The sequence below is a fragment of the Typopeltis vanoorti genome, chromosome 12 (genome assembly GCF_054136105.1).
Source record: "Typopeltis vanoorti isolate ZY-2024b chromosome 12, IOZ_Tvanoo_1.0, whole genome shotgun sequence".
NCBI lineage: Eukaryota > Metazoa > Arthropoda > Arachnida > Uropygi > Thelyphonidae > Typopeltis > Typopeltis vanoorti.
This window is the reverse complement of record NC_143560.1, coordinates 87,915,199-87,942,180: the sequence shown is the minus strand read 5'-3', so window position 1 is coordinate 87,942,180 and position 26,982 is coordinate 87,915,199. Positions and strand designations below refer to the sequence as shown.

The 26,982-nt window shown below is 35.2% G+C and overlaps 1 protein-coding gene across 5 annotated transcripts in view; it reads left to right on the top strand.

Moving 5' to 3' along the window:
* LOC150100975 (uncharacterized) overlaps positions 1–26,982 on the top strand; it is a 184,989-nt gene that overhangs the window by 116,897 nt on the left and 41,110 nt on the right. For all 5 annotated transcript variants that reach the window (XM_090401420.1, XM_090401417.1, XM_090401419.1 and 2 more), the window contains exons 5-7: positions 9,654–9,721; positions 14,620–14,780; positions 22,146–22,208. In XM_090401420.1, the coding sequence (XP_090257546.1) occupies positions 9,654–9,721; positions 14,620–14,780; positions 22,146–22,208 (292 nt within the window). The remainder of the gene's footprint in view (positions 1–9,653; positions 9,722–14,619; positions 14,781–22,145; positions 22,209–26,982) is intronic.

Genomic DNA, 26,982 nt, shown 5'->3' with positions numbered 1-26,982 from the left:
TTTGTACGGTTGTTCATTAAAATAAAATTAATAATTTAGTTTTTTTAAACAATATAGAAGCATTTTTATTACTTCTACTTTATTATTCTGTGTTCTTTTTTAAAACATTCAAAAAAATAAATAACACTTTCTAACTTAAATCGCGCAGACGCACTTTGGAGTACACAATTGCATCCGGCAAGTAATAGTTTTAAGTATGGAAACAGTCTTACTTTCCCTGTTTTTCTTCAAAATGAACTCGATCCCACCTTTCTTCTGGCAGGATTCTTCTATATCTTCTGGAGCATTTTATTCGGCTGGCAATAACCTTTTCCAAATGACAGCACAGATTTATTTTATGCATAATTTGGAATAGAGTATTTCTAGCCTTCGTCATACTTCGTTTACGGTGTTATTCGATTGGAAAAGACCTGAGTTCGATTCTCGTCGTGAGGAGAGAAACCTTTTTCAACTGAAGTGAGTTAACAGATCTCATACGAAGTAGCACGGTTTGTCCTGAGAAAATATGCAAATCGGCCAGAGAAAACACACACATTTAATATGTGTAGTTGTGTGATATAGAGTGTCCTCCCAAGATGAGTTCCTCTATTCATTGAGGGGGAGGTGTCATGTTAATAATTCTATCTGTCACATAACATTATAACGGTCTGGTGTTAACAGCACGATTTGTATCAAAATATGAGCGAGATGAAAATTTGTCATTGAAACATAACGATTTACCTTTTTTTTCTTATCTAGTTAAAAGTGCTGAATAATTTAAGAGTACAAAGAAACTATCGCCGAAAGTTGAAGACTATACTTTCTCTTCATTGACAAAGTACTTCATTTTTCGATGAAGCCCTTTCCAAATTGCAGTGCTGCATTGCAGAATTCTTTCTTTTTTTTTTTTTTCCCCTGACTGTCTGTCATACTTCCTTTTATTGCGTTTCTGTACTAACCTTCAATTAGCGCTCTTTAAAGAAAACAACATCCTGTTCATTCCGAACTATTCGGCATAGATGTACGTTATCACCGTTAAAATTCTCCCTCCCCTACTTAAAAAAAAAAGTCCAAACATTAGCAGATGGCCAACGGTATGCTGCTATTGTAGTTTTTTCGCTGGGTCAAAGGCTGAACTCTTGCTGTTCGACCAGAAAACGGATACAACATTCGTCGTATTGGTTATACGTTTCTGAATATAGACTTAAAGTAGGAAAATCAATAACGTATTCCTATTAGTAATTGACACAGGTTTCAGTATTGTTATCTGAAGGCTATAAGAGCTGTATCCCTAGAAAATACTGCTTCGTTTCGTGCCAATGATTAAAATGCCCTAATTTTTTAAAACAGTTTTTTTTTTCGTCAATAAGTACTGAATCTCTACTCGTCCAAGAAAGTAACAAGCAATTTTTTTTACTGTATTATAAAATAATATTAAATAACACTCTATAATATGTTATATATGATATATAATTGTTATATATAATGAATGTATTTCAATTTTCTTCTCCATGATTTTTTCCCCGCAAACTCCGTTTTTATGTTGTATTTTTATTTTTTCAAATTTTCCTGCTCAAGACTGTTTCTGTACACGTGGCATGCAGTAAAAAAAAAAAGAAAAAAAAAAGAATTATATAAACGCTTCTTTATTGATGATCTGGAATTACTTGAGTTGAGTTTGGTGCAATAAGAATGTCTGAATCGAAATATAAAAACATCACAAAACAGAATCCTTCATATTTTAAAGTATTAATTGGAGGAAATAACGAAAATATTTAATGTTTGCAATATAATTAAATTACGAAATCACTGATTTTTGAAATAAATTATTTTTACAATACTGTTTAGAAAAAGTAAAAGACTAATGAATATGTTGTAGTGTAGAAATAGACTAAAACATGAAATTGACTTTAAAGACAAATAACGAAGTAGTAAATTTTTTTGAAGGGGAGGGGGAGATTCGATTGGATCATTTTTAACTGCAAAATTAGGCAAAACAAGAATAATAGAATTCTCAGGTAGTGCATCGATAGCAACCTTCGTAAAAGCATTGTGGTATGGTGACACCATTTTCACAAACACTGCTTTTGACCTCATCTAGTTTGCCAGAGGAGGTCAAAAGATTTAGGGCTTCCTTTTCCCAGATACAACTGCAAATGTAACGAACTTCCTTCTATTCTTCTTTTATTCCATATATACTTCTGTCATTGGAACAACTTTTCCATGCAGTGTTCCAAACAATTACAATCCACGACTCTTAAGAAAAAAAAAAAAAAATCTAAATAAACTTCCTTCCACCTGTTGTATCCCATACGCCCCGCTGGTGCGCTAAAGGTTCTTTTACCTCTCGTGTATGAGATCAATATACAGTATATATAACAAATTCCATTCATCAGTACTAAATTATTAATATCAGTTCGAATAATTTTGCTAGAAAAACTGAGACGATTGAACTGAACCATCACATGAACCATGTTCTTGTTGTGCATCCTGAATTCAACGAAGCAAAATAGCAGTTCGACACTTTTGTTCCTCTACAAATGATCCAGTTATAATAAAAATTGCGATTGCTTGGGAAATTTTTACAAGAATTCCAAATATCTATATGTTATATCTAATATATGTATCCGTTGCATTATGATTCTGCTCAGTTACACCTTTACTGAAATTGTGTCATGTGACCCTTAGATTCACTTCTTATATGTCTCCGTTAAAATTTAACTTAATTTATTGAAATTATATTTATTTATTGATAAATGCATCAGATTCCAGATTTAAGTTATTAATTATACGTGTGTTTATTATGGTTTTGTGAGACCACCACTAGTAATTACTATCTCGATCAATGACAAATGCACTTTTTTTTATAATATTACTCATTAATAAATATGATAACGTCTCAAGAACCAAGCACAAAAAAAAAAAAAAAAAAAAAAAAGAAGTAAGTGTGGAGTTCGAAACTTAAGCTGAACAAAACTGAACTTAGCTTCTACTGATATGATCAGTACTTAAGAAACCATTGTTTCTTTTCCCCTTCTTTTTCTTTCGTTCTTCATCCCCCCCCCCCCTTGCAAAAATTCCTCTTTATAAGCTATTGCAAATATGTTCATATGAAGGACGTTCATTCATTTGGTAAGATGAACAAACTTTATAAAAGGACTTTAAAAGAGACTTTGTTCTTTAACGCTTGGGGGAGGGGGGGGGAATTGTTCCTACCTTTGGATGTCTGAACGTGCAATTTGTTGTCGAATTTCTACTGGCGGCAATGTCAATGATTTTCTTGAAGTCCCACAACGTGTCCGGGAAAAATATTTGAAGAAGGAAAATCATAAAAGTGCACCTGGGGTTGGAAGGTGACACTTGTTATGTACGTGTCGTAGACTTTAAATGGCTGCATTTTCGTGTACGCTAAGTTGCCTGGAACAAATGCATTTCAACTCGCGCTGGTAATAACAATGAGGACCTAACTATTTCTCATGGAAAGAATGTTCGGAGTGCTGATTAAATAAACGGCGTGGACAGAATAAAGTAAGACAGATGAGAATACTGTGAGTAAAGCGAACATAAATCTGGCTTTCACAATTAATTGCGGAGGCCCTACTAAGCAGATTCCGTAAGGACAATAAAAACTTATTTAAAACACGGACAGTTCCTAAAGAACTGCTGAAGGCAAGGGGGGTAAGAATGGAAGAAATCAGGAACTGCTTTGAATACCAACTCGTGATGCCGCTCATGTTCATATTTCAATAATCGGTTTAACATACCCATTCAGGGACTGTTATGAGGAGAGCACGAAGATTTCTGAGTGGGAATATTAGATACTGCCAGAGTATCTCCGAATTACCTGATCTAGTTGGCGTAACAAGGGAAGTGCTTCCTCCTTAGGTATTGACAGAAAATTTTACTATAGAAAACTATACAGTTAATGTTATCTATTATTACTATTATTATTTTGAATTCCCAACGCCTTTTCATTCTGCAAAGGAAATAGGCAGTGCTGTTTTAGTCTCAACTTTCTGGAAATTTCTTTGCAACTAGTTCCACCTCTCACTGTTGCTAATGGTTGAGAACATTTCAATCCAATGATTGAAATGTTCTCAATCATCAGAGACATCGTGAGGAATTTTGGCGCCTATGACCAGGAAAGAAAATTGCGCCGTTTTATTAAAAAAAAAAAAAAAAAATTGAAAAAAAATTGAAAAAAAAAATTGAAAAATCTCAATTTTTGCGCCTATGCCCGGGGCCACATTGGCCATAGCCTCACTACGCCTCTGCCAATCATTGCGAGATGAACATTCCGATTTTCTTCTGTGAAGAAAAAAAAAATACCCTGTTCTAAACTTTTATTAACTCTGGAATCGGCTGAAAAAGAGCCTAAAAAAGTTTCCCTGGAAATTAGAATCGATTGCAGTCCTGGAATCTACCACGAAGCTCTATGGAGGCCTAATTATCTATTTTCTTTTTTAATTTAATTGTCCTCCCCACCCCTATTTTTATAGAGTGCAGACCAAGCGAACATTTTAAATAACTGTCCTTAATGAAAAGGCGAAGTAAATAATAATAATAAATGTTAAAATTCTGATAAGTAATTCAGTCGACCTTTCCTTACAAACTAATCTGGATCCACAACAGGACGCTTATGATTAAGGGGTGGGTAGATTAAAAAAAGAAAAGAAAAAAAAAAGGGAAAAAAAAAGCCATTTTTAATTGTAATAAAATTGAGGTTAAACTGTGCTTGTCTATTTAGGGTGCCAGAATAGTTTGCTGGGATCATCGTATTTAGCAACAACCTTGAGTATCGTAATTTTGTCACTTTGGAGACATAAAAGTGCAGCATTTATGTATTGTTGTTGCTATTATTACAATTAAATGGCCTTTTACATTGGTGGTCAGAAGGAATGTGCATAACTTCAAGACCATGGTAGAGATATTTTTGAGTAGAAATATCAAATAAACATATGATTCTTGATGGTTATAAAATTATGAATGTTTTATTATTTTTTTTTAAAATAGCTATCGGTTTTTAATGGTGAAAAATAAAATGTGCAGATACAGTACGTTTGGTAAAGTGTCCATTCAAGAATTTACTGTATAGATTCTCAAAAATACGATACACGGACTCCATAGAAAATGCAAAGAGTTGCACGTATGGCTCCTAACAAACTAAAAATTGCTTACTCACTGTAACTGGCCACTGCAATTTATTATCGTCTCGTAGTATGCGGATGATGTGTTTCCATGCTCAACTGAGAATGTTCTCCCATTTTTTTTCTAATGGATCTGGGCTGAGAACAATGTTGCTGACGTCGCCAAATAAAAGCGCCACTTTCCAAACTGAAAAATTTTGAATCGAACTGTGTAACAGTTAGAAAATGCTGGATAACGGAATATTGTCATTTATTATTATATGACTCCTTAGTGGAGTTCCACTCTTCCTAACACAATACGATCCACACACACATTACACTTGACAGTCTTTTTGTCGGTTAATTGCGTGCGTTCTATGGCCGGTTTGCCTGTTTCGTAGAGGGGGGGGGGGGAAACAGTTTCCGAGAGAGAAAAAACATTGCTATTTCCGTATATGAGACCGGCTAACTCACCTTCAGTTGAAAAAGCCATAAACATTGCTCATGTAATGAGGAGAATCGAACACGTGTCTTTTCTAGTCGAAGAATACATGTCCTGTCGTTCTTCCATCCGTTTTACAGAGGCATATTTCTTAGGTCATATTTCATCTCAGTGTGCAATTGAACAAACATTGCACTGCTAGAATATTTTATCATTGTATAGTTCTCATAAAGCTATGTAAAGAATTTCCATTGCACAGTTGGGGAGCATTATAAGTAACATTGCTGATGTCAACTCCCTTCAGAAAGATTTGAATAGACTTTTCACCTGGAAAAAGGAGTGGGATTCGAGATTTGGGAATGATGGTTGACAGTAGACTAAAGTTTAGAGGGCATGTTGCAAAGACTGCACATCATGGTGCTGCTATGATAAGAAGTACTCTAACATGTAGGGATAAGGAAGTGGCTGTGCCACTGTATAAAGTACTGGTCAGATCTCACTTGAACTATTGTACTCAAATTTGGTTGCCTGGTTTTCATTGTTATGTGGAAACATCGGAGGGTTCAGAAATGAGTTACTAAGACAATATCAGGACTGGGATGTTGGCTATGGAGAGAGAGAGAGATTGAAGGATTGTGGATTGCAGAGTTAGGAGGAAAAGAGGTAATATGATAGAGATGCTTAGATATGCTAGAGTAGAGGGTGAGAGGGGAAGAACCAGAGGCCATTCCTGGAACTTATGTAAAGAGTGTGGTGAAGAACGGCGTGAGGAGTGATTTTTTACATGGAGAAGTATCAGTGAATGGAATGCATTAATGGAATATGTTGTTGCAGGAAGTGCTAAGGGTTTTAAGATTCATTATGATAAATATGTTGTCAGTTAATAAGAATTGTTTTGCAAATGAGAGTATGTAAAATGTTACACGAAGGAGGCATCTGTCCATACAACATTAGTATTCAGTAACTCGAACTTCAAATCCATATCCAACGACTAGAATTTTGTGATGGTTCAGTGCTAGTCGCCGATTGCAAAGGTAGATCTTGCTCTGTGATGACACCGAATTCACAACTTTAACATCGCTTTACTGTCAGTGTGGGGATGCAGTGTTCTCTACGATCTGTTCATCGAGCTTCGATATCTTCGAAGATTGTCTTTACAAGTGACATTTATCTACGATTTCTGAATGACAAAATGTAGCTATTTATTTTTGCTACACAGCTTAATGTGTACACTGTCAACACGATCGAGTTCCTCCACGTTGCAGTGAAAATGCATTGCACTGTCATTTTCTTGGCCAGTGGATCGGCTTTCAGTAGTCCACAAAATCGAATCACCCAGATATCCTGATCTGATTCTTATTTTCTAAAGTGGAACAAGAACATGCATTGCTTAATCTCATTTTGGATGTTGCAGCTCATGTGAAGGATAGTCAATGATATAATTTAAAGTTATACGAAATATACGCAGCCGAAGTTGAATGTAGCACTTTTGAAAACCTATTGTAAACATGAATTATAATTTATTGATTGAATAACCACTTTATAAGGTTTTAAAGCTTCTGGGCTGTCAGTCTGACTGAATTCATTTACATCTTCAGAATGATTTCAATAGACTAGTGTTTCCCAAAAATATGCCATATAATAACTTAATAGGCGTTCTGTGGGGGGAAAAATAAAGAAAGTATGAAACACAAACTAACATCACATAAGTATTCGCTGACGCAGCAAAATCTGGGTGCAGCAGGTGCTGTGAGCAACATATTTTCTCCGTCAATGTTAGACATGTCTACACAGGTGTTCAGTTGAATGATACAGTTAAAGTGTGCCTCTTTCCTCGCCTTGGCTTCTCATTTTGTGTTCAGCAGTGAAGGTTTTTTTGTCCCTTCTTCAATCAAAAGAATAATTCTAATTCTGTTAGTACAGTACATAAGCAAATTTCTTTCTTTCGTTTCCGAAACCAAAATATTTTCTATTTATATTTTTGTGAGATAAATCGATTAAACTCTTGGATATATGGCTGTAAAAACGAACTTGAAGCGCCTTTGTTACTCCAAATGAACTTAAGCGAAATAGTGGAGTCAATATTATGAGTATGCTGTAAGCCTTTCCTGAACTGAAAGTGTTCTGCGAAAAAAAAGTTTGGGAAACGCTGGAATAGACTATTAGGCTTCATATTATCCAAAGAGCCTCGGCATAGAAAAATTATTAAACCTAAAGTTTATTCAGTTAGAGGAAGGGCGGGGCTCTTAAAAGTTATAGTATCCCTGGATGCACTTGTAGATGTTTTTATTTGGAGTAAGAAGTGAAGTGGTTTAATAACACTCAGTCAACCTAAAAAGAGTTTTGCGCAAAAGTTTTATTTCCACGAAACCGACAATAGCATCACTTGCCTATCCTAAAGAAGATAATATAGTCAGTTCGTCCTTCAAAATAAATTAAAGCATTGAAATTGGAACAAGAAGTAAGAGAGCTGTTGAGAAGAGATGCAAATTAATTTTCTGAGATGCTTTAAGGTGGCTATAGATTGTATTATTTGAGCAGCCTATCTTCTGAAATGGGCTGGAATTTCTTATATTCATAAATTTAAAAAAATGCATGACATAAAAAATCGATCGAAATATTCAGTTTATTATTATTTTTCGACTTTTCTTTTTTTATGATGAAAATTATGTTTAACTTTGGCTAGACCATCATCATAACAGGATTTTTAACACCAAACAGCATAATTTATTTCAGTATATGGTACAGGTGTTCTAACAAAATTGTATCGTACTATTATTTGCAATTATTAGTATTTACATTTAGTATTATTTAGTAATAAATTTAGTATTATTTATTTAATTAATATTTGTCGCAAATTGCTTTTATGTTAATAAAATTACAATTTAACTTGAATACTTGGAGCAATACAATATTGTGGAAGTTTACATTTTTTAAATAAAAACATTAGCATTGTTTTGCAAATATTTTTAAAAATTTGCAACACAATGCAAAACAAAAAAAGCATAGTGACCAAAAAATAATTTTTTTACCTCATGAGGTGAAAAAATTATTTTTTGGTCACTATGCTAATATTTTTATTTAAAAAATGTAAACTTTTGCAATATTATTAGGATTAGAATAGATACTGTCCTCAGGACAAGCACTATTTTGCCGCTCCTAAATTCAAGAAGTTACTTATTGAGACACAATGGCAATCATATTTTGACCTCTTCTCTTCATGCATTCATTTCTTACTGAATTAAACTATTTATTTAAAATTTTTGGGAGTATTTCTTTCACATATCATATTGTACTGCCTTTTTACTGAATTTCATAAAAATTCATCATGCAGGTTTTGAGTTGCAATTTCTCTCTTTGTTCCTTAATTTATGGAAGCTCATTAAGTTCTTGGGCTCCATGAAAAGACCTGCATAATAATATTATTATTTCTACTGTATTTTAAAGATTTGAGAGATTTTTTTTTCTTTCTAAGGAATATTAAGGTGAGGCAGTTTTTACATATCTTAATATGAACAAGGTTTAGCCTTGTGAAATTTGGAAATACAATATAGGTGGTAATCTAATGTCATTCTATGTGTTAGCCATCTTTTGCATTCTTTAAGTTGGATAAAAGTGCCACTTACAAGAAACATGGAAGTGAGTTTTCATGATAGAGTATGAGGAAAATTAAAAATTTACTTAAATCAAATATCAGTGCTAATCGAATATCAGAATGTTTTGGAGCAGCGGTCTTGCAATATCGTGGGGCCAGGAAAGAGAAGGAAAGGTCGCCAAAGAACAAGATGGAGGGATAATCCACAAAGGTTGGATATGAGATTGTGGACATTGGCTAAAAACAGACAGAAAAGGAAAGTTAAGGAGGAGGCCTATATCTAGCAGTAAATGGAAAGTGGCTAAAGAAAGTGGCTACTTGTGACTCACTTAGTGTAGAATTTTAAATGAAGTATTGAATATGTTGCCTTTTATTTTAATTTATCATTTAAGTACTGTTCTTTTTAGAAAAACCTTAAAACCATGTGCTCAATATTAATTTTTCAGATTCTCTTACATGAGTTAAATGTCTCCTTGTGACTTTTTTTTTTTTTTTAATTTCTTTCTTACAGCTAGATGAAGTATTCCTACAAAGCTCTCTTGTACGAGATTACAACACTTCTGAAATAATGGGGTTCAGGTAAAATTGTTTCTTCTTTTTTTAGATTATCTTTAAGACTTTAATGAAGTAAATTTCATTCCCTTTAAATGTACTAATAAGCAGGATGCAAATGGCAGATAGCAAAGATTCCACATATGAATATTCCATATACAAAGTGCATGCAGTTGCACATAAAATTAGTGATTGGTTGAAGAAAACAAATGATAAAAAAAATCAAATGACAAACCATAAAGTGAAAAAGGAAGGAATGACCCAAGAGTAACACTGTATGGAGATTTCATTATTAGGTATGTAGTAAATGAAAGCATGCAGAAAGATTTGTTTTTAGGTAGATATGCTGAGCAGTGTTATTATCCTTTGGGCATTGATGTGCATGAGTGGGAGAGTGATAGTAATAATGAGTCCTCACAGATCATTGTGGAAAAGTAAAGGTTATATGCATATTAGCTTGGTATGGTAGTGGTCTCTTAATGGAAAAATTTGAACATCTCGGCTGCAGTAAAACTGGATGATATTTGTGCATCATAGTGAGGTTTATTAACTACAAGCATTTTGAAGCAAAATTATACATCCTGGAATGTTTTATTGAAACTGAAAATAAAAATCGCATTTATTTTTAGACCGCCTTAGATGGAGTTCATCAGTTCTCTAGCTTTTTGGAAGAACGTATTCACAAAAAATGTCAGCCTAATAGCCAAGTAGTTAGCGTACCTGCTCTCCAACCAACAGGTTGTGGGTTCTAATCTCACTGCAGATGTGGATATCTGTGATTGTCTTTAGGTCAGAGATGAATTTCATTGCCTGGTGTGAGACCACTGCCCCACTTGGAGGCTTGAAGCAGCTTGAAAAAGTTCCAAGTTCCATGTTTAGTCTCCAGAGCAGAGTTTCCAGACTGTAAAAATGAAATTTAAAAAAATGTGTAAAATTGATCAAAATAAGAAAATAATCCTTAGCCCACCCATGGTACAAATGTACTATAGGTTTATTAGTAACCTTTTGTGGATAACTTATGCAATATGCCTTCAGAATTTCAACTTCCTAATCACTACTCCCTCCTTTCCCAAATCTCCTCAAGTTTCTTGAGGTACAGTTGGTATGGACATTGTTATCCTTTAGCCATACTGTCAGCCTAGATAATCATTCTACAAGCTCTATACATAGCATTGAATAACTGAATATTTCCCTTTAAATAAATTATTTCCTATATCAATTTACAAATTAAATAGTAACATACATTTACAGAGCCTTTGCAGCACACCAACTACTCACCACTAGTCTTTTCTTGGTTTCTTTTCTTCCATATACTACATTTTGGTAGTCTGTATCAGCCATTATAATGTTCATATTATTATTATTGCATCCTTCATGGAGTCAACAGACTCATCACTGAAAGGTTCATTGAACTGACAACATATTATCATACTGAATCTTTAAAATCCATAACACCCCTTGCATTAACAACACATTCTAGTAATGCATTCCATTCACTGACAATTCTCCATTTAAAAAAATCTATTCCTAACACAGCTCTTCACCACACACATAATTTCCAAGGATGACCTCAGGTTTTCCCCCTCTCATCTTCTACTCTTTTTATAATCACATCTGGATTAAACTGATCAAATCCTCTTACTAACTTAGATGTTCCCATCATATCACTATTTTCCTCCTATCCACCAAACTCTGCAATCCACATTTTTTTCCAAGCTCTTTCCACAGCCAGCAGTCCAGAGTCCTGATATTGTCTTGTCACTTGCCTCTGGATTCACTCCAATGTCTCCACATCACACTGAAAACCAGGTGACCAGATTTGAGCACAATAGTCCAAGTGTGGTCTGACCAGTGCCTTATACAGTGGCACAACCACTTCCTTATCCCTACATGTTAGAGTACTTCTTATCACTGCAACACTAGCAATATGCCCTCTAAACTCTAGTCTACTGTCAACATCACTCTGATATCTCAAATCTCATCCACTTCCTACAGTATAGCAACCTTAATATAGTACACAGCCTTATGTTTCTGCACTCCAAAATGCAACACCTTGCACTTGTTAATGTCAAAACTACAACCCCACTCCTTTGTCCAAGTTAAAAGTTTATTCAAATCTTCCTGAAGGGAATTAACATCAACTCTGCTACTTATAATTCTCCCCAACTTTGCATCATCAGCAAACTGAAGATCCTCAGTCAGTCCACACGATATGTTGTTTACAAACAAGTTAAATAGCAAGGGCCCAAAAACAGAACCCTAAGGCATGATACTGATTACCCTCTTTTTTAAGAAACTGCTCCATCATGCACAACCTGCTGGTATTGTTCAGAGAGCCAATTTCTGATCCATCTAACTAATATACTAATCTATTCCCATCCTCTGCAGCTTATACACCAACTTATGTGGTAATCTATCAAACATTTTTGAAAGTCACTGTATATGATTCTCCCTTATATAATACACTTATTATGCTATCATAAAATGCAAGTAAATTGCTAAAAACAGGACCATATTATAAATTCATGTTGACCATTATAAAAAATGCTTTGTCCATCAACCCAATTATCCTGTATCCTATATTATATTCCTAACCAATTGCTCCAACATCTTCACCACAACGCAGTTATACATACTGATTGATAATTGGTAACTTCTGTCGTAGAACCATGCTTGTGGAGTGGTACTATTTTGCCTTCTTTCCGCTCCTTATGAATCCTACCAACTGCAAGACTTTCATTAAATAACCAGGTCAATGGCATAGCCAACTGTGGTGCACATTCCTTAAGAATATATAGGGATATGTCATCTATTCCCACAGCCTTATTACCATCTAACCAAATCAACACCTGGTACACCTCTGATTCTTCACTTCCAATTCTCCTAATACTTGCCTCCTTTCTATATATTGCACACCTCATCATTTACACCAATATGATGAAGTGCTCATTCAATAATTCCGATATATTCTTTACAACTGTTATTCCACTGCCATGACTATCCACTGGTAGATAGCTATGGCAGTGGATAGTCATTCCACCATGACTATCCACCAATGTCAACCTGCCATAATTATTCTTTCTCTTACTTACCATATAGTGGAACAAATCCCTTGAGTTAACCTTGGCCTGATCAGCCAATCTCTCATACTGCACCTTTTCTTTCTTTACCATGCTTGTCGCCTTTCTAGCTTGCGCCTAATACTCTTTATGGATCCAGTCACTACCATCAACTGTCTTGTGCCTCCTCCATAGCATTTTCTTTTCCAGCACAGCTTGCTTGATTTCACTGTTCATCCATTTCACTCCTACTCTGTTTACTCGCTTAACCCTTGGTGTGCAGTTATACATTGCTTTTGTCAGATACTACCTTGTGAGTTTCCATGCATTGTCAACATCTTTTCTGCTCAGCTCATCTATCCAAGTAGTGATGCTAACTGGCTACAGAGCCTCCTATAATCATCTGCTTTATACTTCGACTTATATCCATTTTTGGCAGACCTTCTCTTGTTTAATTACTTCCCAAACAAGTACCTCATGATCACTCTCACCAACTGGTGGCAGTGTCAACACTTCATTCAACTACATCTTGTGAAGTTATCACCAAATCCAAAACATTAAAGCCTCTAGTTGCTTCAGTCACATGCTGCTTAAGATATTCAAGAAATTCAAGAAACTTGCTCTCATTGTTTCCATACACTATCTCCTTCTTCCATTCTATATTCCTGTAATTAAAGTCTCCTTTCAGGATCACCTTCTTTTTACATGCCCTGCTGATTTGCCTAAACATTTCACAATCAGTATTCTCTGGCATATAGCACATCCTATCAGATATACTAGCCTGTTTATTTCATCTTCACACACACAGATTCAAAATCTGTGCATGCATTATCAACTTCCATACTTTGTGGACACAATTCCTCTGCAATCATTAACATCACTCCCCCTCCTCTTTTCACATTTCTATCCTTCTGGAAAATTTTATATCCTTCTGTTTCTATTCCTGACATCACATTCTCCTCAGACAACCAAGTTTCACTTATTCCAATTAACTTTTGGGGCATACTAACTAAATCAATGCAACAAACTCAAGTGTTCATACTTTAAGGTGGACATTCAATTTAATCAAATTGGATGTTCACCAAGGGTTAAGCGAGTAATCAGTAACATTGTACCTCCTAATTTATGCAGAAAAGCAGCTCTTGCTAAATAGGGACAAATTTAACCTCTTATTTTCTCTTATTAACATACCTATCCACAAAGAACATACAAAATCCCCTACAAAGAGACTCAAATCAAGAAATCCTAGTTAGAGAATAGCAAAAGAATTAATAGGTGGATCTTTCAACTTGACTGATATATATGGAAAGATGAATGGCTCCAACTATAATGATCTCAAATTAGCTATATCAGACTTTACATCTAAACTACCTGGATTTAGACTACCATGTCATCTTTGGACAACCTTAAACCGCATTAGAACTGCTCATGATAGATGTAAACACCATCTACATAAATGGAAATGGAGCGACACTCGTGCTTGTGACTGCGATTATCACTCTCAAACTATTGACCATATTTTACAGGACTGCCCGATATATGCTTTTGACGGCACTATACAAGATATTCATAATGTTATGATGGAGCTATAAACTGGCTTGAAAAATTTTAAATTGCTTTTATGTGATATATCTAAAATAATCATAAAAGAAAATCTAAAATTTTCTTTTATGTGACTTTTAGTGTCATACATCTGTTACACTGGCATATTATGTTTATCACTGTATTTTACCATTATACAATAAATAAATCAATAAATAAAATGCAACAAACTCAGTTCTCTTGTTTCGAATACTCCTTACATTTGTGTACATATCCATGGTGATTATGAATATTTCCTTTTATATATATATTTTTTTATTGCAGACCTGGAAGTGTTATTGTTGAATGCCAGATCTTCCTCAATAGACCATACTTTAACATTGCCCAAAAAGTCGGTATGACATTTGTGCATGCCCTGGAACAAGGACATGGAACATTACCTGCTGGAACTCTGCATGTTGATATAAGATCTATTCGTTTTACAGGTTGGTATATTTCACTAAAATACAGTATATATTATTTATGTCTATTACACTAGCCATATCTAATTTCAGCTATTATAAACTGAAACAAAAAGTACATTACAAATAAGGAGGAACTTTTCAACTTTTGAAATTTATTTATTTTTTTGTTAATTTCACACATATGCAACTGTGTAACCATTATAGGATATTAGCACCATGAATGAGTGGAAAGCTGAGGAGAAAGAAGAAATGTGTCAACATTGAATTTAAGACCTACAGATTGTCCATTTTAGGAAATATAAGAAATTAGATAGTCCCAAGGACAATAACATAGGGAATAAAATGAATGAAGAGAAAGAAAAAAATCATTCTGTGTGCACGTGCGCACACACACACACACACACACACACACACACACACACACACACACACAGAAACTGAACACTTGTATGAAAGGCTTGAATCGGTGAGCAACAGATCATTGATCAACCTGATATAGCTTTTCTGTACTAGGTCAAGAATTTTTAAGAAATTCTTAGGTACCATCTCAAATGTGAAGACAGTATTCAGTAATTGATGGATTTCAGGATTTTATCTTAGTCGATTGGTAGCACCTCTACTACTAATGGCTCATGCAAAAAGTTAAGCAAGTTTGAGTATGGTTAGTAGTTGGAAGGAAATCAATTGTTCGATGCTGTTGGCACACTCTCCCTCGATGAGTCCTTGGACTCCCTGGAGGTGTCACATAATAATAATAATAATTTTCTGGTGTATACCCTTAATGAGAATACCAGATAACATGCAAGAGTTCACACAATTAAGATTTCATGATTATCTTCTGATCAGCAACTTTCTTTCAAATTGGTTTTTCATTTGTTAGATCCTTGATTTGATCATCTCTTACATTTTGATTTCCTCTGGATCTTTTTCTTGCCATTTATTCTTCAAACACTTATTTTGCTAATCTTACTTTTCCCTTCCTCAGTCACTTAAATGAATGGAAGATGCAAGATACACATTTTTGAATATTAACACCATTTTTTAATTATTATTTTCATTTAATACGATTCTTTCTTAGTATACTACTTTTCTCTTATTATTTCAGTGAATAATTTTTAGTTTAATAATAATCAAGTATTCCAGACATCCAAAATTTCTTTTTCTTTAGTTTCACTTCTAATTTCACTTTTATGATCTTCAGTTCTCTCTGGTGCCCTTTCTTTCCATTTCTAAGCTTTCAATTAATAACCTTCACAATATTTTTCTTCTATATTCTTTCCAAAATCTTGTCATTTATTTATCTGCTTTTTATATGTAACTTAGCTTTTTAACACTTTCTTCTATATTTTCTTCCAGAAAGCAGACATACTAGCCACAAACTTTATATGAATTCTAAAATATATGGGTATGGAAGTACTTCTTGAATAGGAGTACATTTGATGAAGATGTATGCAAGAGGTGAATTGCATTTGAATCCAGGATGCAGATATTTGGAGGGACTGCTGTTTTCTTGGCAAGTGACTGTGTTAGGACAGAGAAACTATAGTTGCAGGTGGAAGGTATTAGAGATGGCGGCTTGGAAGATGAGTGTATGCACAGTTTGAAGGAAGTCAGTGGAAAATAATAGTAGTTATGAGAATAGTGTGATAGCACTATTTTTTCTGTTACAAATGCCAGGAGCACTAGGAATAAAGGCAATGAATTTGTGGTATTGAATGACTCAGTCTGTCCTATGATTGTTGAGATCCAGAAAACTTATTTGACAGAGGAATAGAAATTGAAGAATATAGCATTTTGTTTTTGCAGGATAGGAAAGGTAAATAGGGTGGTGGAGTGTTACTAATCCTCTTAGGGTAAGAGAATCAGAGAAGAAATGGCAGTTGGCTTTGAGTACATGTGAGGTGGATAGAGCTAGATATTTAATGGGATGTTGCTATAGACAGGAAATATGGATGGTAATGAGGCAGAAATGTTTAGTCTTGAGGAACAAATGTCTTAGGTAGCATGTAGTGGAGGAAACATGAGGATCAAAAGTTTTAGAATTAGTCATGGCATCATAGAGGATCAGATTGTGACTGATGTTATACTTCTAACCAGTTGGTGAGAGTGACCATGCAGTTCGGTCTTGAAGGATGAATAGGCATGTGGAAATATAAGGCAGGTGATTATAATGGATCTAGAAAATAGCTTGAAGCATTAATGGATGAAAGAATTTGAAGGAAGAGAGGTTGATAGTGCATGGGAACTAGTTAAGAAATATTTGTTAACAGCAATGGCAGATTGCATACCTTGAGCAAGAGAGATAAGTGATTTGGAGTAAATAAGATGACTAAGGAAATCAAATAGGATTTATAGATGAAAAGAGATTATAGAAGGAATATGAGAGAGGTGGAGAACAGTTGCTTGTGGAATATAAAGCTCAACCTAGGAAGGTGACTAGTATAGTAAAATGAAGAAAATTGGAATACGAGAGTAATCAGGAGGTGCTTAAGGGTCAAAGCTGTATAACTGAGACGAGACCTCCACATAGCCTTTAAAGGAATGCGGAGAACCGACCAGGGCATCTGACTTAATGTCCAATCCTCAACCTTCTCGTGATGCACCGTGTTGAGTATCTACTTGGATACCGAACGAACGAGGATGGGCTGGTATTCTTATTGGTTAAACCAAAATAAAAAATGATGGTACAACATGACAAAATTTCATGCCGGCTGGGGCGTCGCCCAGTTAAACAAGGCCCCCCGTTGTTTTCGTTAGGGAACCAGGGCGAACAGCGAAAAGTCAGCTACTGGAACAAATCTGAAAACAAACCCCAACTCAACATCGTCCGAGTTAAAGATCGGCACTATCAACATAAGAAGCCTGAATGGCAAAGAAATGGAACTAGCTGAGGAATTAGATAAGTACCAGATCCACATAATAGGGGTGACTGAAACAAAAAAGACAAAAGCTGGTGAGATCTTTATGAGCAATAAATACAAAATGTTATATTCAGGCAATGACAATCAAGGAAAAGGAGTAGCCATAGTATTCAATACAAAATACGAGGCTAATCTTCTTGAATGGCAGTCAGTCTCAAGTAGAGTAATGTGGGCAAATATGAGAATGGGGAACTGGACAATGAGACTTATTTGTGCCTATGGCCCCACAGGAGGTTCTACTAAGGTAGAAGTAGAGGAATTTTTTGAGGCTTTAGAAAAAGCAACTGATACAATGAAAAAGGAAAAGTTCGTCCTTGTTGGGGATCTAAATAGCAAAGTTGGAAATGAATGTGAGACATATAAAAATCTTTTGGGAAAATTTGGAGAAAAGAGCAAAGCTAATAATAATGGCAAATATCTGTTGGATTTTTGCTCAGGACATGGACTGGTTATTACTAACACTATGTTCCAACATAAAAATGTGCACAAATTCACATGGAGAGAAGAGGCTAGGAATAAGAAAAGTCTCATTGACTATGTTGTTGTTGATAGTGATGTTTTCTCCCTGGTGCAGGACACCAGAGTGTACAGAGGATTTGAAATTGGAAGCGATCACTATTTAGTCTTGAGCAGGATAAAATTGAATTTCATATTGAAAAGAATAACACGTAAGAAAGTTTTAAAGTGAATAAAAGTTGAGCAGCTCTCAGATGTGAACTGTAGACTAAAATACACAAAGATTATTGAAGAAAAAATGAAAGAGTTTGAGAACAGGAATCAAACCTTGGAGATTCAGTGGCAAACTCTGAAGAAAACATTGATTGATTCTGCCAGAGAGGCATGTGGTGAGGTTGTCTGCAAGGATAAAAAAATCAGAACTCCCTGGTGGACACAGGAAGTTAAAGAGGCAGTGAAGGAAAAGAAGAAAGCATACCAAAAGTTCCTGTCAAATAAGTCAGCTTGTGCTGACTTATTTGACAGGAAAAATAAATATCAAGAAGGTGGCAAAATATTCTGGAGGTTGTTGAAGAAGCTTAGGAATGGAGGAAAGAGTGCTGTAAAAGGAGTTAGAGATGATAAAGGTGACATGAAAACGGGAGAAAAAGATATCCTTGAAGTATGGAGTAATTACTTTGAAAAATTGCTAAATGAAACAAGCAGTGATAGCACAGTGGTAAAAAACACTTATCAGGCATGCAGTCAGGAATACATATCCATACTTGAAGTAGAAAAAGCCATCAAAGGCTTGAAATGTGGAAAGGCAGCAGGAGTAGATGATATTCGACCAGAAATGCTGAAGTATGGTGGTATAAGAATGTTACAGTGGCTGCACTGCATAGTTCAGAAAGCCTGGATAGAGGGACGAATTCCCGATGATTGGAGTAGAGCTCTCATAGTACCCATATATAAAAAGGGAAATAAAACTGAATGTGAGAATTACAGAGGTGTTTCCCTACTGAGTGTTCCTGGCAAGATCTATGCAAGTATACTTGAGAAACAGTTGAGAAGAATTGTGGAAGAACAAGCTGGATTCCGACCAAATAGAGGCTGTCAGGATCAGATCTTCACATTACAAATAGTCGAGAAATGGGAATATAACAATGATCTGTATTTAAGTTTTGTCGATCTGGTAAAAGACATATTACAAGGTGCCAAGAGAAAATCTATTCAATATGCTACAGTTATATGGTGTCAATGGGGCATTATATCAAGCAATACTTAGTCTCTTATTTGAGTTGTAAGTCAGGAGTTAGAATTGAAGGAAGTACAGGAAGATGGTTTAATATTAAATCTGGTCTCAGACAAAGATGTACATTATCCCCTCTGTTATTCATTATCTATATGGATCACATTATGAAGGAAAGTGGTATTAAATATGATATCAAAATTGGAAATGTTAATGTCAGCCCTTTGCTTTATGCAGATGATGTTATACTTCTAAATAAATCCGCTACAAGTCTGCAAGATTCTCTGACTAAATTGAATAGCTGTTGTAATAGGTATGGTGTAAAGATCAGCAATAAAAAGACAAAGACAATCAAAATAGGCAGAATCATTGAAAATGTCAACTGTGTTGTGAATAGAGAACCTGTGGAACAAGTAAAACATTTCAGCTCCTTAGGCGCGATTTTTACTGGAGATGGTAAATTAATTATAGAAATAGACAACAGAATCAGCAAAGCTGGTATGGTGGGAAGTCAATTGAATAAATTCATATGGAATAAGAGAGAGAAATTAATCGGAACACTAAATTAGCTGTATACAAGACAGTGTTCAAACCAGTTTTAACTTATGGATCTGAGAGCTGGGTCAGAAGTAAAACACTTGACCAAAGACTAGAGACCGCAGATATGAGAGTCCTGAGAAAGATTAGAGGCGTGAACAGATGGCATCAATGGCAATATCATATTAAAAATGAGGATATTAGGAAAGAACTTGACATTGTCAACATCCAGGAATGCGTTAGCTGATCTAATCTCAGGTGGTATGGTCACTTAAACAGAATGGGCGAAGAAAGATTAGCAAAACAAGTGTTCTCTGCCAGGTTGGCAGCAAAACAACCCAGAGGAAGACTAAGGATATAGGTGGATTGATACGGTACAAAGTGCCTTAGACGATAGAAATATAAGATCTGATAATGTTGGAGTCTTGAAAAGTAACAGACTGATTTTGAGGAAAATTGTAGATAAGAAGTTAGTAATGATGTAAATTTTTCATTTAGTACTATTAGTACTATCATATCCTGTACACTCCTTGAGGGTATACGACAGGAATTTGATGATGCGTAATCAATCAATCAATCAGCTAATGCCATTTATTCCCATATAGGGCTAAAATGGCCTCACCATTTTAGCCCTATCTCATTTTGGAGACTGAGGGGGAAGTAGCCAATCAGGGATAGTTGGCCTAAGACTATCGGTGATTATACATTGCATCCTGTGAAGAGAGGTGACCAACAGGTGCTGCCATCTTGTGGTCCCCTAATCCTAACACTATGTTTACTGTCTGAAAATAGTGTGGGTTCTATGGTTAATTTTCTTGAGTTTATGGGACGAAAAAACTCGCTTGTCCATTCCAGAGAATGACTAACCCAGGAACCAGTCAAAAAAAAAGGCTTAGTAAAAGTTCCTTTAGTTGGTGACTATAATTCAACTTACAATGCTCTCTCTTCGGGCGATTTAGCACCAGGTAAGGCACATGCCATCTCCACTGAGCTGCACAGGCACTAATATATATGTATATGAGAGGAATATGAAACTAAAATCAGAATATGAGAGTAGATTAGTACTGCAATCCAAGGAGAGTCCCAAGGAAATCTTGATGTTTATTTGTGATATTGGTATTTTAGAAAGCAGATAGCTTATGGTATAATAACTTTTAAAAAATTTAAATGTTTTCTCTCCAATAGTTTATCAAAGTCAAATTGGTATCATCAGGAGAACATGCACAGTAACTAACCAAGAATGCTAAACTACTATGGTCTCCTTTTTATGACTGTAGGATTTGCTTTTGCTCCTTGTTTCATTCTTCTACAGTTATGTCCTCATTGATTTGGGCTGTTTTGAAGCAATAAAGGCTGTGAGGCCCGTGTATTATGTCTGTTAATCATGTGCTCTTCTGGCTTTCTTCCTTTGCAGGATGAAAATCCAGTTTTTAGAACTTTGCTACCTGTATATGAGAGTGGCTAACTCAGAAACAAATCCTATAATCCCAAAAAGGAGACCATAGTAGTTTTAGTAGTTTAGCATTACAGTGCATGTTCTTCTGTTGATGTCAATTGGACTTTGAAAAACTACCAGAAAGAACAATTCAAGTTTTTTTTTATTATTTTTTTATAAAGTATTTAAAGTTTCTTTGCATTCAAAATGGAATTCAAACACAGATCTTTCCAATCAAAGGGTATTGCCGATAGCAACTGAGCTATTAAGGTCTCCATCAGTCGTGCTTGCATATGCATCTCTGTAATATTATTCCCCTGATGATATTAATTTAACTTTGGAAAAATAGTTAAAATAATAAAGAGTTTTAGTTATTATATATATTATGTTTTATAAAATATCTTCTTGAATGTTATATGGAAATGTTTATTTCTCAGGAAAAGGGCTCTACTACAAAATATTCCATTTGATATTGACATGGGCATAAGAATCAGCTTAGAATGTTAGCGAATACTTTTCAAAAGCAACTATCTAATTAAGAAACCTATTTTAATTATGACCTGAAATTATAACCTATATGCTCACGGCTCAAATAGAGTTAACTTTGTATGTATGTTGAGATTACTCTTTTTTTGTATTGATGTACTTAATCTAAATGTCTGTAAAGTTATAACAATATTAGTTCAGAATTGTACCTTACCATTGTTAAACATGCTGAAAAATATAGTATTTTTGAATACATTATTTGTTGAATATGACCTGGTTCAACTGTGTTGATTCTATTGATCATGTTACTTTATTTTCAGGTATTCGAGGACTTCGGTTGCCTTCTAGTCCAGCTGTAATTGTAACAACTCCAACCCCAAATGGTAACTGATTTTATACAGATTTTAGTTTTATCCAAATTATTTCAATATTCAAAGCGCTGCACAATTACTGAAGCATAATACAAAATGATAGCACATTAATGCATTGCCTGATGGAGTGGTGAGAGCGAGAACGGTCAATGAGTTTAAGGAGTGGTATGATAGACTTTGTGTTTCTTAGGGGGGGGGGGACTCCCCTTGATGAATCTTGACACACTTTATGTTCTTAGGAAGGACCTCCCACGATGAGTCTTTTGACTCCATGTAGGCCTGAATAATAATAATAATAATAATAATTTTAAATGAAGTGCAGTCTATGAAAGAAACTGATAGGTAACATCAGTAGCACACTCAGGATTTAATCTTGGGGGGGAGGGGTCCCCAAGTTGAAAAGACAATTTGAGAATACACACTATGCATCGCATATGACCAATGATCGCTAATTCATAAGTAGTATAGAAATAGAAGACATGACACAACATAAATTTAAAAAAAAAAAAAATTAAAAAGGAAAAGATTTTTGGAAAATTTTCTAGTGTTTTTTTTCTTTGATGACACTTCCTCAATCTGGGGGGAAAGGACCTTTGCCCCCCCCCATCTGGTTTTGCCACTGGGTACCATTACATTATAACATGTTCATGACATTAGTGTTCATTAGGTTCTTCACATAATTATACATGATAAATGCTTTGTTTGTTTATGAGAATTTTTGAGATGATTACTAAAGACATCACTTTAAAAATGGACACTGCTTTGCTCTTAGGAGTTATAAACCAAAATATAAATAAGCTTTATATTTTATGTATTAGAGGCAGTGAAGTAATTTTCCAAATATACAGAAGAGTGCCTAAGATAATATTGAGTCTGGAATGTTGGTTATGAGGACAGATTGAAGAAGTGTTATGGTTATGAGTGCCAATTAAGGGAGTCTAATTGATAGCAGAAAAAGAGGTGATGCTGTTCAGAGTAGCAGAGGCTATTGCTGAAAGTTTATGTACGTCGTGATAGATAATAATGATTATGTGGAGATTTAATTATAATAATTTAGCACTTAGTTTATATACTTTTTTGGCATATGCAAACTAATTAAAACTTAAGTAGACATTTAAAATTAAAAAATTATACAATGGAAGACTTATGTTAGAATTTTTAATGCTATAAAATTTTCACTCAAGTATCAAGAGGGCACCTACTCCACAACAAACAGCAACTACCATGGTTTTACAACTCTCCCTTCAAAAAAGCTTACTTATTAAGCGAATATGCAAAGGAGATTACACACCCTCGACTTGGTTGTTCAATAAGAGTGTGGAAACAGGAATTGTCCCAGAAGAGTGAAAAAATAGTGCCACTGCATAAGGGAGAATCAGTTGGTGGTGTTAAAGTATAGGTCAGTTGCTGTATTGGATGTGGAAGTGAAGGTGTAAAGAGAGGGTTAGAGATAGAACGGTAACTTGGATTAAGGACAATAAAATCTTTCTAACAGCATGGGTTCGTTACTGGGAGGTCTTGTTTCAGTAACCTGATATTTTATGATAGGATGACAAGTGTATTGGATAGAAGAGATGCTTATACAGTAATTTTTCCTAGATTGTCAGTTGGTAGCCTGGTTAAGGGATGGTGAGCCAATGGGAGCCAGCAAATTGTGTATAGGAATGCAGTCTTGAGAGGGAAAGTGACAAGCAAGTTACCACAGGGCTCCATTCTGGGACCACCATTTGATCTATATATCAATGTTAGTGCTGATAATGCTAAATTGGGAAGCAATTTAGAATTTCAGAAAGATCTGATGTGATGTTATATGTAAAGGATTTGAATAGCTTATTACTTTGGGCATATGAATAGTGATACCAATTCAGTGTTGCTAAGTTAAAGTCAGGTACTGATAGAAGATGGAGTATGTGAGAGAAAACTAGTATGAGAATTGATAGATAGGTAGTTGATATTTAAGGGACATGTTGTAAAAGTTATTATGGCAGAACATTTTATACCATAATAACAAAGGATGAGGTGATGGTAGTTCCACTATATAAGGCACTAATCAGGCTACATATTAAGCGAATATGTAGCCTGATCGTAATCGGAATTTTGGTGTATGTGTGTGTTGGTTTGGCTGCATGGATATATATGAATGATGAGGAAACATGAGAGAGAGAGAGAGAGAGAGAGAGGTGCAAAAACAAGTGACCAAGGCTATCTCATGACTGGAATGTTGCGTATGAGGTCCGATTAAAGGAATGTACTCTGCAGAGCTTGATAGATTAAGAGAAGTGATATGATTAAGACATACAAGTTGGTGAGCCTATCAGATGGCAATATGGGGGGGGGGTTATGGCATAAGATAAGTTATGGGAGAATGAGAAGTCATTCTTGGAAGTGGTATAAGGAGTTGTAAGGAAATGAAAAGTAGATGGTTTGCATAGCATGAGTAGAATATATTGTTGGAGTGGGTGATGAATTTTCAATGTTGAATGTTTTCAAGGTTAGATATGTTATGGTTTGTGGGAGTCTGATGAAGACTCACTAAGATGTGATCCTCATCAGACTCTATGGAGGCCCAGAAAAACTAAGCTTTACTCCTCACTCTTACTCATCAGCTCCTTTTCACAACTTCTAGGGATGGCTCCTCTTTATAACCTTCCCCTTTTTCTACCATAGAAAAAATCTTCTCAGTGTTTGTCTGATGAATATCTCTCAATGGCTTAATAAAATGTCTCCTTCACATCACCCTGCCATGTCCTGTTCACCAAACTCAACAGTTACATGCTGTAAAAATGATTCTAACCAATGGTACACAGCTTTAATATTATTGTTACATGTTGTTGCTAAATCCCAATTATTCAGAACCGAACACAGTAATCTAGATGTTATGATCAGGGGGAAATCACTACCCTCTTATCTCTGCTAGCCAGCATTCTTCCCAGTATTGCAGAAATCCTATAGTTGTCTTCACCACTTTTGCAATATATTCTCGCAATTTCTTTCCACCATCAGTCCATGATCCCTTGCTTTGCCACTTCTTCTAGTATAGTTCCACCAGTATGTCATTGACAGGGTGTAGCATAGAGGCAGCCTGCCTCATGGCACAGCTTAATAATGGTGCTTGTTCAGCCATATTTCGGTAGGCACCATCGCCACGTAAATAATTCCTCTTAGTGTAGCAACATTTTTCCAAACTTAAACTGATTAAAAATTATTTGCAAACAGCAATGACCCAAGAGAGATTGGTTGGTATAGCAACTAAATCGATAGAGGTGGACATGGCTTATAATTTAAATTTAGAAGAGCCTATAAACAGTTTTATTGTGCGATATCCCAGTAGAGCAAGCATTTAATTAATATTATTATGTAATTGTTTTGCATTAATGTTGCTCTTGTAATCAAAACAAAATAGCAATTGGAGATTTTCTTATATTTTTGTCTAATAATCCATCAGGGGGGTAATATTTAATTGTTTGCCTCAGGGTGTGATCTAATCTGGCGATGGCCCTGAGTTCCACTAATAGAATATGCACCCCTTCCTCTGGCGGAACCCAAATTTCAAAACCTTACACTTAGCTACATCTCCATTCACTTCTCTGTCTTTCCATCTTATCAGATCCTCCTGAAGAGCCAGAACATTGGTGCTATTACTAATAATCCTCCCAAGCTTTACATCTGCAAACAACATTGACATAATACTTGAACAGCAATAGTCAGTACCAAATCCTTTGGAACATGTAAACTTCCTTTCCCTGATACTGTTCTGGCATGCATAACTTTTGATATCTGTCAGATAGCTGATTTCCAATCCACTATTATCCACTAACTAAATATCATATTTAATTTCATACATAGCAACTTAAATATTTACTTATTGTGTGGTGTCCTGTCAAATGTATTTGAAATATCCAGGAATACAGTATGTGCTTTCTCTCAAGAATCACTCTTATTACTTCATAAAAGAATCAATTGACACAAACAGGAGTATATCCCTTAACAAATTCGTACTGACCTTCATAAATAATATTACTCTCATCTGATGAATTCTGTATACAAGCTCTTAGTAATTTTTCCAAAAGTTTTAAGCAACCGCAGAAGAAATACAATTTCAGATTACAGATCTGGTCTATAATTTTAGAACATTTTTTTTTCACTTGGTCACAAAGTAAATCAATGTCACCAAGAAATTATATTCTTGTTTAAACCTTTACTAAGTGAAGATTGCACACTAGGCTACTTGTATATTGTTATTAACATCTCCCCCCCCCCATGGAGTCAAATGACTCATCGTGATAGGTCCAAACTCTTTCATACAAAAAAGATCAAACCATGCCTTAAATCCATTCAGTTTCCCTGCACTCAGGCAATGCATTCCATTCACCAATCACTCTCCATGCAAAGAACCTGCTTCTCACTCCCCTGCTCACACCTTCCACGGATGGTGTCTTTTTCTATCTCCCTCTACTCTATGAAAAATCTCCACATTAATCTGGCAACAACCCCCTCCCCAACTTATGTCTTGATCATATCCCCTCTCCTATTCATAAGGCTCAAGTTGCATTCTCTCTCTCTCTCTCTCCTAACATTCCATAGACCTGACACTGACTTAGTAAACCTTCTCTGGACCCTCTCTAATACATCCTCATCCCAGGCAAACAAAATTGTGCACAGTAGTCCATATGTGGCTTGATCAAAGCCTTATAACAAAAGAACCATAACCTCTTTGCTTCTGCATGTCAGTGTCCTCGTTATTGCCTTAATCCATTGTGATGTTCTTAGCAATGTGACCCCCTAA